The sequence below is a fragment of the Bufo gargarizans genome, chromosome 9 (assembly GCF_014858855.1).
Source record: "Bufo gargarizans isolate SCDJY-AF-19 chromosome 9, ASM1485885v1, whole genome shotgun sequence".
Classification (NCBI taxonomy): Eukaryota; Metazoa; Chordata; class Amphibia; order Anura; family Bufonidae; genus Bufo; species Bufo gargarizans.
In genome coordinates this window covers 117,887,481-117,903,311 of record NC_058088.1, presented here as the reverse complement: position 1 = coordinate 117,903,311, position 15,831 = coordinate 117,887,481, and the positions used below count along the sequence as shown (strand labels likewise).

The 15,831-nt window shown below is 44.2% G+C and overlaps 1 protein-coding gene across 3 annotated transcripts in view; it reads left to right on the top strand.

Annotated features, from left to right (window-relative positions):
• DLG3 (discs large MAGUK scaffold protein 3) overlaps positions 1 to 15,831 on the top strand; it is a 370,064-nt gene that overhangs the window by 117,276 nt on the left and 236,957 nt on the right. The window contains exon 1 of one of the 3 annotated variants that reach the window (XM_044268856.1): positions 15,089 to 15,481. The exons of the other annotated variants lie outside the window; for them this stretch is intronic. Within the exon in view, the coding sequence (XP_044124791.1) occupies positions 15,149 to 15,481 (333 nt within the window). The 5' untranslated portion in view covers positions 15,089 to 15,148. Of the gene's footprint in view, positions 1 to 15,088; positions 15,482 to 15,831 lie in introns of those variants that run through there. 3 annotated transcript variants of the gene reach the window in all.

Sequence of the window (15,831 nt, the reverse complement as noted above, 5' to 3'; positions counted from 1 at the left end):
ATGCTTTGGGTCTTTGTCCTGTTGCAACACCCATCTTCTGTTGAGCTTCAGCTGGTGGACAGATGGCCTTGTTCTCCTGCAAAATGTCTTGATAGACTTGGGAATTTTTTCCTTCGATCCGTCCAGGCCCTGATGCAGCAAAGCAGACCCAAACCATGATGCCCACACCACCATACTTCACAGTTGGGATGAGGTTTTAATGATGTGCTGTGCGTCTTTTTCTCCACACATAGTGTTGTTTGGTTTTTCCAAACAACTCAACTTTGGTTTCATCTGTCCGCAGAATATATTGCCAGTACTGCTGTGGAACATCCAGGTGCTCTTGTGCAAATTGTAAACATGCAACAATGTTTTTTTTTTTTTTTTTTACAGCAGTGGCTTGATCTGTGGTATCCTCCCATGAAATTCATTCTTGTTTAGTGTGTTACGTATCAGTAGATTTTCTAACAGGGATGTTAGCATATGCCAGAAACTTTTGTAAGTATTTAGCTGAAACTCTAGGATTCTTCTTCACCTCATTGAGCAGTCTGCGCTGTGCTCTTGCAGTCATCTTTACAGGACGGCCACTCCTAGGGAGAGTAGCACCAGTGCTGAACTTTCTCCATTTATAAACAATTTGTCTTACCGTTGACTGATGAACAGCAAGGCTTTTGGAGATCCTTTTATAACCCTTTCCAGCTTTATGCAAGTCAACAATTCTTAATCGTAGGTCTTCTGAGAGCTCTTCTGTGTGAGGCATTATTCAAATCAGGCAATGCTTCTTGTGAAAAGCAAACCCAGAACTGGTGTGTGTGTTTTTTTTATAGGGCAGCTGTAACAAACACCTCCAATCTCATCTCATTGATTGGACTCCAGTTGGCTGACACCTCACTCCAATTAGCTCTTGGAGATGTCATTAGTCTAGGGGTTCACATACTTTTTCCACCTGCACTGTGAATGTTTACATGGTGTGTTTAATAAAAACATGGTAACATTTAATTCTTTGTGTGTTATTAGTTTAAGCAGACTGTGATTGTCTATTGTTGTGACTTAGATGAAGATCAGATCACATTTTATGACCAATTTGTGCAGAAATCCATATCATTCCAAAGGGTTCACATACTTTTTCTTGCAACTGTATATAATGCTCCTATTGTTAGTATTGTGTTTAGAACTGTATACTGAACTAGATATATATGTGTTTACTTACAGTTCCGCCAATTGCAAACCACAAAGTTCACAAATTCAAATTGCCAGCAAAACCAATTGCAACCAAATTCAATTGCTGCAATGCCCGGCTCTGACTATGTGCGGAGGTCGGCCACAATAGAAGCATGTCTTTAGTGTTTGTTTTGGAGTCGTGCTGGATCCGCCTCCCATCAGGTGCACTGGGTGGGGTCATTAGTTTAAATGGCTCTCATTTCCAGTACTCTGAGCGGGTTATAGAAATCAGTCTGGCCTAGGAAGCAAGCAAGGAAGGTTTTCTGTCCCAGCTCTGTTAAGATAAGTGTGGTTTCTGTTCTTGTTGTTTGCTGTTTTTGTTGTGTTGATATCTTCTCTCCCATCCAGGTTCTGTGCGAGCAGGCTGCTCCTATTTCCCCTTTTCACCATCTCAGGGAAGTTAGGCTGTATTAGCCCAGGCACGAGGACACAGCATTCCTACCACCAAGGTCTGCCTGTGGGCTGAGCAGTGCAGGGAGAGAGGTCAGAGATTAGCTAGGAGGTGACCCTTCCCCTACTTCTCGCTCAGAGCCTGGTTGTTGTTTTTTCTGTGTGTTTGAGTGCTTGTCTGCCGTGACAATTGCAACCATACCATTGCAAATACAAATTGCAAGCATGCAAACCAGATTCCATACAAATTGCATACAAACCGTGAACTACTCATACCAGATCATAAGCATACTGCAAACCAAGTTGAGCAAGCAGAACAATTCGTTAGACCTCAGATATACCTCTCATAAAGTGCTTAAATAACTTAATGTGAGAGTACAGATACTCAAGAGTAGGGCTGCAGCTAACGATTATTTGAATAATTGATTAGTTGTCGATAATTTCATCGATTAATGGGGAAAAACACCAAAATGAGGGGTTTATATGATTTTACTTGAAAAATTTTGTTCAAAAGCCATATTAAAACAAATTTAGGAGTTACATAATTATAACAATTTTGCATTACAATGTAAAAAAGACAAGTTATGGGGATCTGTGGATGGCACTGTTATGGAGGGGATCTGTGGATGGCACTATTATGGAGGGGATCTGTGGATGGCACTGTTATGGGGGATCTGTGGATGACACTATATAGCATCTTATGCTATATGTGTCATCCACAGATCTCCCCCATAACAGTGTCATCCACAGATCCGCCCCCATTACAGTGCCATCCACAGATCCCCCTCCCCATAACAGTGCCATCTACAGATCCCCCTCCCCATAACAGCCTCGGCCCCAACGCTCACATCAGTAGACTATTCTGGCAGTAACATTTACTTCAACTTTAAATCAGCGCATCTTTATTACCTTACAATGAAGCTCCGGTAACAAGCAGAGCCCGCTCTGCCTGTTACTGGAGCTTCATTGTCAGGTAATAAAGATGAGCTGATTTAAAGTTGAAGTAAAAGTTACTGCCAGTTAAGGACCCGCAGGCATAGCGCCTGACCGCCCGCTCCCGCCCGCATAGCAACGAATCGGCCGATTATTCGCTAACTGGATTTGTTGATAATGAATCCCTTTATCGAATATTATCAATAACTTAGATTAATCGTTGAAGCCCTACTCAAGAGAGAAATAAATCCACCATTTTATGCTGAAGGACAAGATAAAACAGTTGAACCACCATCTTATGCATACCGCCATTTTGTGATATCTTTTCAACACGTGTTATGTACATGGACTATCTGCTGAAAGAAAAGTTGCAGTTATTTCAAGCATTTGGTGTGCTCTTTAAACCTACTGTTTCCATAGAACGGCGCTAGAGGAATTACAGAGTAATAGACCGTCTGGTTATACTAAAAGTCAGAGATACCAAAATTCTTGTAATACCACAGCGCAAAAGACACTTCATAGTGCTGCGCCTGCCACAGTCCCACAATCTCTGCCCCCCCCCGTCTCATTACAGTTTCTGCCTGCCTCCTCCATATATCTCAGGATCTGGGACGGCAGCCTCTATGTATTTGTAACCATGCAGCTACATGAGGGGGTAATGAAGTTATTGTATCTTTACTGATTCACATTCAGAAACGTCCTTGCAGAGTTAAGTATGGACTGCCCAGATGTTTATAGTCAGCGGGCAGGCCGGCAGTAGTTAAGTGACAACTGACAAATATGACGCCTTTAATAAGCAACATCTTACCGCCCCCCCCCCCCCTCTCTCGAGCTTGCACTGCACCCAGCTACCTGGCTCATAGTGGCAGCAGTGAAGATGGCTATATCTGCACAGCTTCCTCTCCCCTTAGTGACGTACACACAATCTGCACAGTCTCTACCAGACATTCATAGGTTGTGGATTCTCTGACTTTACAACCACTGTGCATACTTTTCTCAGTTGCAGTATGCCCTCCCATGTGCGGAGGGTGAGCGAAGCAGATCACGCTAGGGGTCCCTTTAAGGTGTTTTTGTCATGACGCCAGTTGCATTTCAGCAACGAGGGACGAAGTCCCCCTATGTAGATGGTATTGGTGGTACCCAGGTGTAGGAATGCCAGAGTGGGTAGCCTATAGTGTCCCTTTGAGTGTGTCTGAGCACTTGTCACAGTGCTCCTACCTGGATATACTGGAACCCCAGGCGTTGTCGTCTGCTGCAGAGCAAGGGATAGTTGTTGAAGGGGATAAAGAAATAGATTGAGTCCAGACTTGTAAACCTGTTTTCAACTTTAATACTTGTGTAGCGCACCCGTGGGTGTGCATTAGAAGTGGAATAGTGGGTTCAGATCTCTCTTTGCTCTGGTGAACTCCCCTTTTCTTCCCCAATGCTCAGACACAGTTTATATGAACAATGGGCCCGTTTATTTTCAACAATGTGACCCTAAACAAAATAATGGTAAGCAGTAAAACTTGCACAGAATATTACTAGTTATAAAATTACTGCAGTATTACATGCAATGTGTGGTCAAACAGCTTCTTGCACAAAATCTCAATCAATTACACTTTTCTCCACAGGGTGTCGCTCTCTAACAAGTTTCACTGCTAAGATAAACTATGGTCAGAATAAAATAAAAGTTAGATATTGACTCTAATCATATAAGAATACAACAGCTGAGTATATTAAACCCTGTATAAAGCTTCCAACGCTTAAATATACACAAAGGAAACACAAATATAGTCCCGGCGTTAGCAGAAAAGAAAAGGGACACTAGTTGGCAGCTGCATGCGTTGGGGCCCGTCTTCTCGGTTAAATATTTATAGCAATGGCGGACAGTGTAGCTCACTTGTGCAGGAAAATCCTTAACTAGTGTCCAAGTCCAGAATCTATGATTCCCTGCACTTTACTAAGTTATATGGTTCAGAACGGGGTCCTTAGGCTCTAAGCATTTGTCTTGTGAAGATTTCAATATCAGCATGAGAAATATACACTAGCAGAGTCCACACAGTGTCTTCCAGACAAACAGCTTGTATAACTGCAGCTGGAGGTGAATGCAGGGTATTAGTTTGTGTTTATCTCACACTCTCCTGGATGCAATGTTCATAATACTTTAATATGGTGTGCAGATCTGTTACCTCTGAGAGCAGAAAAAGCAGCAGCTCTCTACCATTCAGTCTTTCTCCTTCCAAGAAACAATCCACTCTCTCTCTGGTCCCAGTGCAGTATACTGCTTGATCTTCTGTCTGGCCAGACAATCCAGTAACTCTATATTGAACAGCATACACTGCATCTTTTCTTTCCAGCCTTTATCGCACACCCCCACAAACCCTCCCCCTCGGGAACTGTCCCCTCCAAACTTGGTTCCTAGTGTGAAGCAGCAATCTTTCCTAAGAACACCCCTAGTGGGCAGAACTGTGCACTGCAACTAATGAGGGAGAGAAAAGAAAAGGTTTAGCATTAAACATCATCATTGCACAAAATCTATGGGGTGTTACACTTGAATAAACTTGCATCAGAGAAAAATCTTCCAGCTTTATCTTGGTCACCAGCAGGCTTTGGCATTATATTCTGGCAGGCAAACAAATTTGGCACTGCTACATCTGTCACTTTCTAGCACTGCTATGCTAACTGGATTAAATAGAAACTTTTCCTTTCTGCTGAACTTAGCTTTCTGTAGTCTGACTCAGTCTTTATCTTGGTCTCTATTTTTCTCTTTGTCTTTATCTTTATCCAGGGACTTGTCCTCCTGGTTTCTGAGGCTCTTTACTATTTTCTCTTGTTTCAGCAGAGCTGATGGTGCTCTGCAGGCCTTGGCAGGGCCCGTCTAGCAGGGACAAGGGCCTGCTGCACACCCTTCCCCTTACAGGGGTAGACTCCACTCATCCTAGCTAACTGAACTCCTCCCTCTCTAGAGAGGGCTAGACTGGATAGAAAGGTTCCATTCTAGACAAACTATCTCTGCCAAGCCTGCTGCCACCCGCTGGTGAACCAGGCACATTACATTTTAACAGTTGCAAAATCAGAAATACAAATACAAAATATGTAGGATCTGGAAATAAGTACACATGATTACATAGAATAAACCGTGGAGATAGTAGAGGGACACAAAAGGTGGTAATGCCACTCTGCAGCGTTACACATGCAGCCCCATGTTATACGTGGATCCAGATTGACAGAAGGCAGGGCAACACAAATTGGCCAGAACAACAGAAGTAGGCAGGGGCCAGCAGTACTGTAGTACTCCACAAAGTACCACCCCAGCAGAATCAAATACCACAGCGCAGCACAAAATGCTGCTGCCTGTGGTGCAGTATTCAACTGTATCACCATCCTGAATTCAGGAAGTACCTGTGGATGCTGGCACTCTTCCATCCCCTGCCTGCTCCTGGCTAGGAGGTCTGCAGAGCACTATTATTTATAATCTCTCCGCCATGTGTTCCCTATTCTTTCACTACATACCTAAAGGTCCTTTTACATGGACCAATTATCAGGCAAATTATCAGGGATGAGTGTCTGTATTCTATCTCTGTGAAAGGTGCCGACAATCACCTGATAAATGAGCAAACACTCGGTTGGTCATCGTTCTGCTGGCACGAAAAATCATAATGAGCCTCTATAGGGCAAGCGATCACTGTATCGATTGCTTGTCACCATACAGCAAAGATGATTGCTGCATGTGAATGCAGCCCTCATCTCCATTGATGATCTGATAAATATCAGAAGTGTCTGCTTTGTTCCCGATAATCTAGCAGATCATATACATGTGTAAAGGGACCCTAACCTTATGCAAATGAAATCACCTATTTCAAGAGATCTTTAAATCCACAGATATTATCCAACTGTGATAATACAATTGGTCAATAGATGTCAGCCTAAAGCCTGTATTATGTATTACAGCAGGCGATTGTTGGACCAATCATCATCTGGTGTAATACTGCCGCCGATTACCCAATGAACAAGAAAACGCTCATTCACCGGGCAATGCAAATCTTTTGACAGGTTTAGAAATTGTTTGCCGGTGACAGATCATGGTGTATAATCGTGATCTGCTGCTGGCAAACAACTGGACAGCATGGGCAAGAGCGATGGTATAACGATCTCCTCCCCATTCTGTGAAGGAGATCGCTGGATGTTATAGCAGCGGTCTCCTCCGCTAGCAAGCAGGCAATTGCCAGGGAGGAACGGTTCCGTCCTGACAATTGCTGGCAGAATCGGGCTTTGTAATACAGAGTTGTTTCCAGCACAAGCATTTACAGTGGACATAATTATATTAAAAGGTGCATATATTTACAGTACATCACAGTCAGGGGCAAAGCTAAAGGCTCATGGGTCCTGGTGCAAGAGTTCAGCTTGGGTCCCCCTTCTCTCAGTGCTTTGCGGCCTTCATGCTCTCTTAGTAAAAAACTGACCTAACCCTTTCCCTCCAGACAGTGGTGTACCTTGACCAGCATGCACTTTCTATAATACTGGTGTCTTCTTTGGGTCCCCTCCTAGGCCCAGTACCGACTTCTACCTCTGAACCCCCTATAGCTTTGCCCCACTAATCACAGTACAGTATACTGTATATCTACATGGCATTTTCCCCTATCTCCATCATATCCTGCTCTCTTACAACTCGGTTGAAAGAAAAAGGATGCATCGATACAAAAACATAATATTGTGCAAAAGTAGTAAAACTATACTGCACAGTGAACAGCGAAAAAATATATCTAAGAATCAATAGCAGAATTGCTGTCTTTGCCTCTCTAAAAAAAAAAAAAGAATAAAAAACAATCACAAAGTTCAATGTACCCCAAAAAAGTATGGATAATTCAAGTCGTCACACAAAAATTAAGCCTCACACAGCTCTGTCAATGGAAAAATAAAAAAGTTATGGAATGTTTGGAATGCAACAACATAAAACATTTTATTTTTATAAAAGACGTTGCTGTTGTGAAAAGGAAAAAAATATATATAAATTTGGTATCACTGTAATAGTACCGACCCAGAGATTGAAGTTATAATGTTATTTATGGCACACAGTGAACATTTCTAGATCTGTGCTGTGATATAACTGTGTGCATTGTCTGCTAGCCGTATCAGTAGGTTGATGATCCTTGTGCGGTGACATTGCTGTGAACCTATGATGTCACATGTTCTCTAAGTTCTCTGACATCATTGTGCTAATCCTGTTTCAGGGCATCTCTTTGTCTAGTTGGGGGAGTGTGGTGGTTACAGATTTTGCATTGGGATCTAGGAAAGCTTCTTCTCCTATGATTTCTCCAGGCTGTGTCCACATACCGGCTGCTTGTAAACCAAGATCAAGGGGACTGTTGGAACATCGGAGCTGCGTTAGTGTGGGATTGAAGAATAGTAGTGGGTGTTTTTTTGTTAAATTATAATATTTGCTGCTTTTATTTTCCAAAGGTCAGATAGCCCCTTGAATGTTTAGCCCCAGGAGAGATGACATCAGCTACAGCTGATTCACTATCCATTACCTATTAGAGAGCACATATATCAATATAATTCCAGCTGTCTGTTTTAAACCCATATGGCTTGCCCTTACCTCCCTCACCCTCTAAATGACGTGTCCTCTGAATGTATTGATCAAAGTCAGTGTTATTTGCCTAGATACTATGCTGAAGAAATGGTGATTTGAATCTCACCATCATCTCAACTGGACCCTGGTTAGGGTTAAAGGGGTTATCCAACCCCTATAATGCCCCCCAAAATGCCCAGGCCCCTCACACAGGTTATACTTATCTCGCTCCTCTGCACCGGCGTAGCTTCTTATGCCTGCCTGCACGACCACTGCTGCATCTCCCTGTTGTGTGGACCAAAACATCCGGCCAAGGGGAAGTGGGATGGGCAGCCAATAGCAGGTGGTGACAGGAATGAGCCTCCTTAGCGTCATCCGCGATGCTCGGCAGGCTTGATCCCGTCGTGGCCTGCTATTGACTGAATCCCCCCTCCCCGTCGGGTCGCCAGATGTTTTAGTCAGCGTTATGGCGAGCTGCAGTGGCGGGCATGGGGAAAGAGGGCAATGCGGGCATGGGGAAAGAGGTAAATATAACTTGTGTAAGGGGCATTTTGGGGGACATTACAGGGGTTGGATAACCCCTTTAACACCTGAACTGCATTTGACTAGTTGGTATATTGACTAGATACCCGTGGTAACTGATGACTTGTATCGACCAAGTCATTATGCTAAAAAAAATGGACATCTTTCTACCTATTGCAATCAGTGGCAGGAGGGTGGGGAGAGGCGGGCACTCATGAACACGAGGATTCTCCGGCACATGCTGTGCACTGAGTGGACTCCAGTACTTGCACCGGACCGGAGCTGTTCAATATATATTTTAGCAAATAAATTGGGTCAGTTCAAGCAAACAAATATGCTAACTCCATAAGAACCATAATAGTGAAAAGTACACAAACACATTTGTACTTCCAGCACATTTCACAGATGGTCAGACTGAACAATGTGTTGTGTTCCTCAAACCATTTTGTAGCATTATTTTGCAGTGATGTAGGGTGCATTATCCTGCTGATAGAATGAAGGGGTATACTGGGTCTGTACAATGTTTAGGTAGGTGAAACATGTCAAATAAAAGTATATTAGGCAATTGCTATAAACGAATAAGAGGACCCAATGTTCTGCAGTAGGACATTGCCCAGAGCATTACAATGCCTCTGCCAGCTTTCCTTAATCACATATTGCACCCTGCTGTCTACATAATAGAAAAGAAAATGTTATTCATCCGACCAGGCCATCTTCTTCCATTGCTCCATGATCCAGTTCTTATGCTTGTGTGCTTTTGGACAGGGGTGAGCAATTTGACCAGTCTGAACCTACACAGCCCCATGCGTTGCAAACCGCAATGCACTGTGTGTTCTGACCCTTTTCTGTCATAGCCAGCAGTGGCGTTACATAAAGTTTCTGCAACAGTAACTCTTCTGTGGAATGAGATCAGATGGGCTAGCCTTCTCTTCCCACACGCATTAGTCAGCCTTGGGCACCCTTGACCCTATTGCCAGTACACTGGTTATTCTTCCTTGGACCACTTTTGGTAGGTACCACCCATTGCATACTAGGAAGCCCCTACTGCTAACTAGGAACCCCCCACACAACTTGCTGTTTTGGAGATGCCCAGACCTAGACATCAAACCATCACAAATTAAAGCTTATCAAAGTTGCCCAGATCTTTACTAGTCATTGGGGCACATTTATTAAGACCGGCATTTTAGACCCTGGTCTTAATAAAGCCCTGGATTGGCGGTGAATCCGACAAAGTTTTGATGCATCTTCTGTGCATCCAGCGCAGTTCTAAATGTAAGACATCTTCCAAGCTGTCTTACAGTTAGACCATTTTCTATGCCTAAAAATATTGACTTGTCTATTAGGCTCTATGTAAGGTCCAAGCAGAGACGCCATTCTGAGCTGAGTTACTGATGTGATAGGATGTGTCTGACACAGCAATTAGACACATAAAACAGCCAGTTTAGGGTCTTCTATGGACAGCGTTAGGGATTAGGAAGATATAACTCTTTAGATTAGATTTTACTTGATACAAAGGTTTTAGCAATAGCGACAGGATAGCATGCGAGTCTATTGCGTGTTACAGGGCTGGAGCTGTTACATACAGATAGACTCTGCTGCAATACACATCAGTTACTGTTTCGTTAAAGGGAATGTGTCCTCGGAAAATGACCTGCAGTTTAAATTTACCTTTTTACGTTTAACATATTTTAAAATAATTTAGATGATGTTATTTTTAATTTTCTGTCACAGTTTTTGCACTGGCCAGTGTCTTATAATTGGCGCACTTCTTGGTTTGTACAAATTACTTTATTGCAGTTATATATTATTCTAATCCTGCTTGGAATGATATCACCTCTGTGTTTAGATGAAAGATCCACCATTCACAATAGGTGATTGTCGGAGCTCATCCATTCTTTCCTTGTACAACGACCTCTGCACAGGGCACAGAGCAGGCCTACAGGACTCTCCCATATATGGCCCATGGGGCTGCTGTAAAATAACTTTCTTAATGCTTTCTAAATGCTAAGGACAGCTCAGGCAAGATGTCCTCCGCCATAATAATGTCACATACATAGTAACATAGTTTATAAGGCTGAAAAAAACATCCGTCCATCCAGTTCGGCCTGTTATCCTGCAAGTTGATCCAGAGGAAGGGAAAAAAAAACTCTGAGGTAGAAGCCAGTTTTCCCCACTTAAGGGGAAAAAATTCCTTCCCAACTCCAAACAATGACAGAATTGATGTTTTTGTCACCTCACCTCCACAAAAAATAAATAACAAGCGATCAGAAAGTCATATGTACCCCAAAATGATACCAATAAAAACTACAGCCTGCCCCACAAAAAACAAGTCCACACACAGCTATATTAGTGAAAAAATAAAAAAGTTATGGACTTTAGTATATGATGATGCAAAATATAATTTATTGTTAACACAAAAGTGATATTATGCTGAAAAAGTAGTAAAATATAAAAAAAAGTATAAATTTGGTATCGCCATAACCGTATCAACCCACAGAATAAAATTATCATATCATATTTACCGCAAGTGGAACCCCATAAAAAATTTAAATAAAAAACACTGACATATTTTGCCATTTTTACCCAATTCACCTCCACAAATTTTTTCTATCAAAAGTGATCAAAAATACCTATGTACCCCAAAATGATACCAATAAAAATTACAGCCTGTCCCTCAAAAAGCTACATTGGTAAAAAAAAAAAAAAAAATTGTATAGCCCCTAAAAACAATTTCTGCAAATTCCATGTTAGAAAATCCTGATGCCGCACCTAACCTTCTGAATGCTGCCCTGTCCCCAAACAGCGGTTTACGACCACATATGTGGTGTTGCCGTATTCAGCAAATTGTGGGGTGCATTATCTCCTGTTAGCCCTTGTAAAAATAAAAAAAATTAGGGCTAAAGCAACCTTATATTGGAAATAAAAGTTATTTTTTCATTTACACAGCCATGTGTTTCTAAATTCTATGAAACACTTGTTGGGCTAAAGCATTCACTTAAACACTAGATGTATTCCTTGAGGGATGTAGTTTCCAAAATGGGATAAATTTTGGGGGCTTTCTTTCTAGGGATACCTCAGGGTCTCTTCAAATGTGACATGGCACCTGAAAACCATTCCAGCAAAATCTGCCCTCCATTAACAATATGGCGCTCCTTTCCTTCTGTGCCCTGCCGTGTGTCAATACAGCAGGTTACAACCACATATGGGGTGTTTCTGTAAACGGCAGAATCAGGGTAATAAATATTGAGGCTTGTTTGGCTGTTAACCCTTGCTCTGTAACAGGACAAATTGATTAAAATGGAAAATCTGCACAAAACATTTTTTTTTTTCCTCCATTTTCCTTTAATTCTTTTGGAATACCTAAATGGTGCACAAAGTTTGTAAAAGCAGTTCTAAATACCTTGAGGGGTATGTTTGTTTCCGTTCCATTTTTTTTGCGGATAAGATGTGGAGCCATTCATTTCAATGGGTCTGCAAAAAATGCGAACAGCACACCGTGTGCACCACTATGTCCGTTCCGTAGCCCCGCAAAAAAATAGAACATATCCTATTCTTGTCTGTTTTAGGCATTGTTACAATGGATCCGCAAAAACAAAAGGATGGCATACAGATGTAATTTTTTTTTTTGCGGATCCGCAATTTTCAGACCGCAAAACACATACGGTCGTGTGCATGTAGCCTAAGCCCGACAAAGTGACTCCATAACTGAACTGGACCTTAAAGGGCTTCTGTCACCCCACTAAACTAATTTTTTTTTTTTTACTTCTTATAATCCCTGTACTGCGATATATGAATACATAATGTTATTACTCATTTTGGTTCAGTAGATAATGAATAAAACATACTTTTAGTGGGTTTTGGCAATTTTCTTAAAAATCTGCTTGGAAACGTCTAAGGGTACTTTCACACTAGCAGCAGGATGGATCCGACAGGCTGTTCACCCTGTTGGATCCGTCCTGCCGCTATTTCACAGTGCGCAGTTAGAGGCCGCCGGACTAAAAAGTCGGACATGCAGTACTTTTAGTCCGGCGGCCTCTCGCCGTGCTGCGCCAGAGCTCCGCCTCATATCCCCATTATAGTCAATGGGGACGGAGCAGCAGTCTGGCAGCACCGCAAAATAGGGGTGAACAGCCTGTCGGATCCGTCCTGCCGCTAGTGTGAAAGTAGCCTAAGGCTACTTTCACACTTGCGGCAATGTGATCCGGCGGGCCCGCCGGATCCGCCGCTGACTGAAAGCATTTGTGAGACAGATCCGGATGCGAATCCGTCTCACAAATGCATTGCAAGGACGGATCCGTCTCTCCGCTTGTCATGCGGGCCGACGGATCTGTCGTATCCGGCGCTAATACATTCCTATGGGAAAAGATGCGGGATCCGGCGTTCAGGCAAGTCTTCAGTTTTTTTTGTCGGAGAGAAAACCGTAGCATGCTGCGGTTTTCTTTTTTGCCTGATCAGTCAAAACGACTAAAGACATCCTGATGCAAACTGAACGGATTACTCTCCATTCAGAATGCATGGGGATATGCCTGATCAGTTCTTTTCCGGTATAGAGCCCCTGAGACGAAACTCTATGCCGGAAAAGAAAAACGCAAGTGTGAAAGTACCCTTAGCCTTCTATTTTCCTGAAAAAAAATAAAAGGACATTTACAAAACGATGTAAACATAAAGTAGACATATGGGCAATGTAAAGTAATAACTATTTTATGAAGTATCACTATCTGTCTTAATTTTTAAAATAGCGAATTTTTCAAAATTTTTCAAAATTTTTAGCTTGTTTATACATAAAGGTAAAACGTATCAACTCAAATTCACCACTAACATGAAGTACAATGTGTCAAGGGAAAACAGTCGGGGGCTCCGGCAATTTGTCTAATTGAAAGCTATGGGCATCAGACTCGCTTTCAGCTTCTGCGCATGCGCCCGGCACCCATAGCTTTCTATTGGTCATGCGCCGGATCTCGGAAGGTCGGGGACTGCAGAAGCCGCCCAGCTAAGTGAATATTGATGAGCTCAGCGGCGCTTCAAAACGGCGGTTGGGCTGATGCTGGCTGGGCGCAAAAGATCAAACCCCGCCCCTTGGGCAGAAAGAACAGCGATTACTTCAGGTTATAAAACGTGAGTTAACTGTATTCATAATGTGGACAGGGGGGATACTTATATGTTTTTAATGCACATTAGAAGACCTGTGCCTGGATATGTACAGCTAATTATGGGTATTGGGCCTGTCAGTGTCCCTTTAAGGGAAAGTATGGAGTGGGCTGACGCGCTGAGCTCGCTCCGTACATGGTGGGTTCCTGCTGCATAATACAGCTGACACCCACTGGCAGTGACCACGATCGGCGATGATGCCATCTCGGTCCTTTAAGCCTTCAGATGCAAATCAAAGCCCCCGCAGCAAAATTGCAGCGCTGTGATCGGTTGCTATGACAGCTTGGGACATTGTAAATTTTGTGTTTTCTTATTTTTATTTCATCCTACAAAGATACAAAATGCAGAAACAAAAATTGTCCTTAGATTCTATCAGTTTCCAAGAAAAAACCTCTTTTTAGCTAGTGTATTTATCAGTGATACCGCTGTGTGGTGATGGCCATGGCCTCCAGCATAGCTGATGTGATGGAGGCTGTCAGCCTCACTGCTGCTGTGTGTGGAGGACCCTGTGCTGGGGCTCTAGCACTTGTCAGCCAGTGGGTGTTTCTTCTCTGCTCTGATTTTGTATCCTTGAATAAAATGTCGGTGGTCCTCCCCCTTTGCCAGTGTCACCCTCCCCCCTAAGAAGCCGTCAGCTGCAGATCCCGGTCTCTGATTAACACTGCAGCTGCCGGGGCAGCCTCCGCGCTGCAGCCCAGCTCTATGCACTGCAGGCCTTCCTCTGGCACCGAGGGGGTTACAGCCGGTGGTGCTGATGCTGCTGCTGGTTGCTGATTGGCTGCAGCCAGGAGATGCTGCATCCAGAGGCAGAGAAGCAGCAGCTCCTCCATCAGGGACCAGCAGTACAGCCTCCTGTGCACAGCGTCCAGGAGCACCCAGCACCCGGCCGCAGGCACCCACACCTGACACTGGGCCTGACAGAGCGAGCAGCCCGTCTCCCCCTCGCTCACTGCTGAGAGGAAAAAAGGCAACGAAGGACGCCATCTTGACGGACGGGTCTCGGAGGCTGCATTTTATTTAACCCCCTCCTCATAGCAGAGCCCCCACATCCAGCGGGAGGAGGAGGGGAGACCTGCTCCATCTATGCTCAGGAAACCTGCATTTGTACCGCTGACAAGGGCCGATTTCCGCCTTTTTCTCGCTGATTGCATTCATTGGATGTTTGTGCCGCCGTCTTCTGCTCACTGGGCACATATGCCATCTGCCTTTACATTCTCCATTTGGCAAATGTGTTGATGTATCTCGGGCATCGTGTGTCCAGTCCCGGCTGCTCCGATCCTTTCCCTGGGATATACCGTGCTCGCCGCCTGCGGCCATCTTCATACCGCCTTACTCGGGGGTGGACAGATTCGGTGCGGGGCTGATCTGTGATTGCGCCTGTTCATTTAGGAGTCGGGTCTTATGATGCACAAGCATCATCACTGCTGCAAGTGCCCTGAGTGTTACGAGGCATCCCGCATGTCTGCCCTGCGCAGGATGGAGCCCCCGACATATGGAGAGTGGCAGCACGAGCAGTATGGGGGCGGCTATGGGGGCTACAGCTCTCAGACCCTCCCGTCACAGCCCGCCGTCACCCCCACGGCCCGTGGGAAAGCAAAGCTCGCCCCAGCCACACGTGAAAACCTCACCCCAACCTTGAAAGGGCCCCCCAAAAGTGCCACCCCCAAAATGAATGGCAACAGTCCCAACTGGTGGCCGGAGTGTACGTGCACCAACCGCGACTGGTATGAACAGGTGAGTGATGGCACCCCGCCGCCGGGGAGGGCCTGTGTACACGGGGCAGGTAGGTGCCGCATGGAGACCGCACGTCTCTGGGACAGTATTCACACTGCTCCGGCGATCAGTCCATAGAGAACAATGCCCTGCATGTGATATATCCTAGACTAACCTAGATAAAAGCTGCCCCTATGCTGGCACACTAGGCTGCCATGGCACATTACATAACATGGATGGCTACTAGACTGTGGAAGGCATGCCTGTGTGTGGGTGGAGGCATGGGGCTGGTGGTATCATATACAGGGCACATATATATCAGTTATATCATCCCATAACGGATATCTCTTGCAAAATGGCCCCCATATATC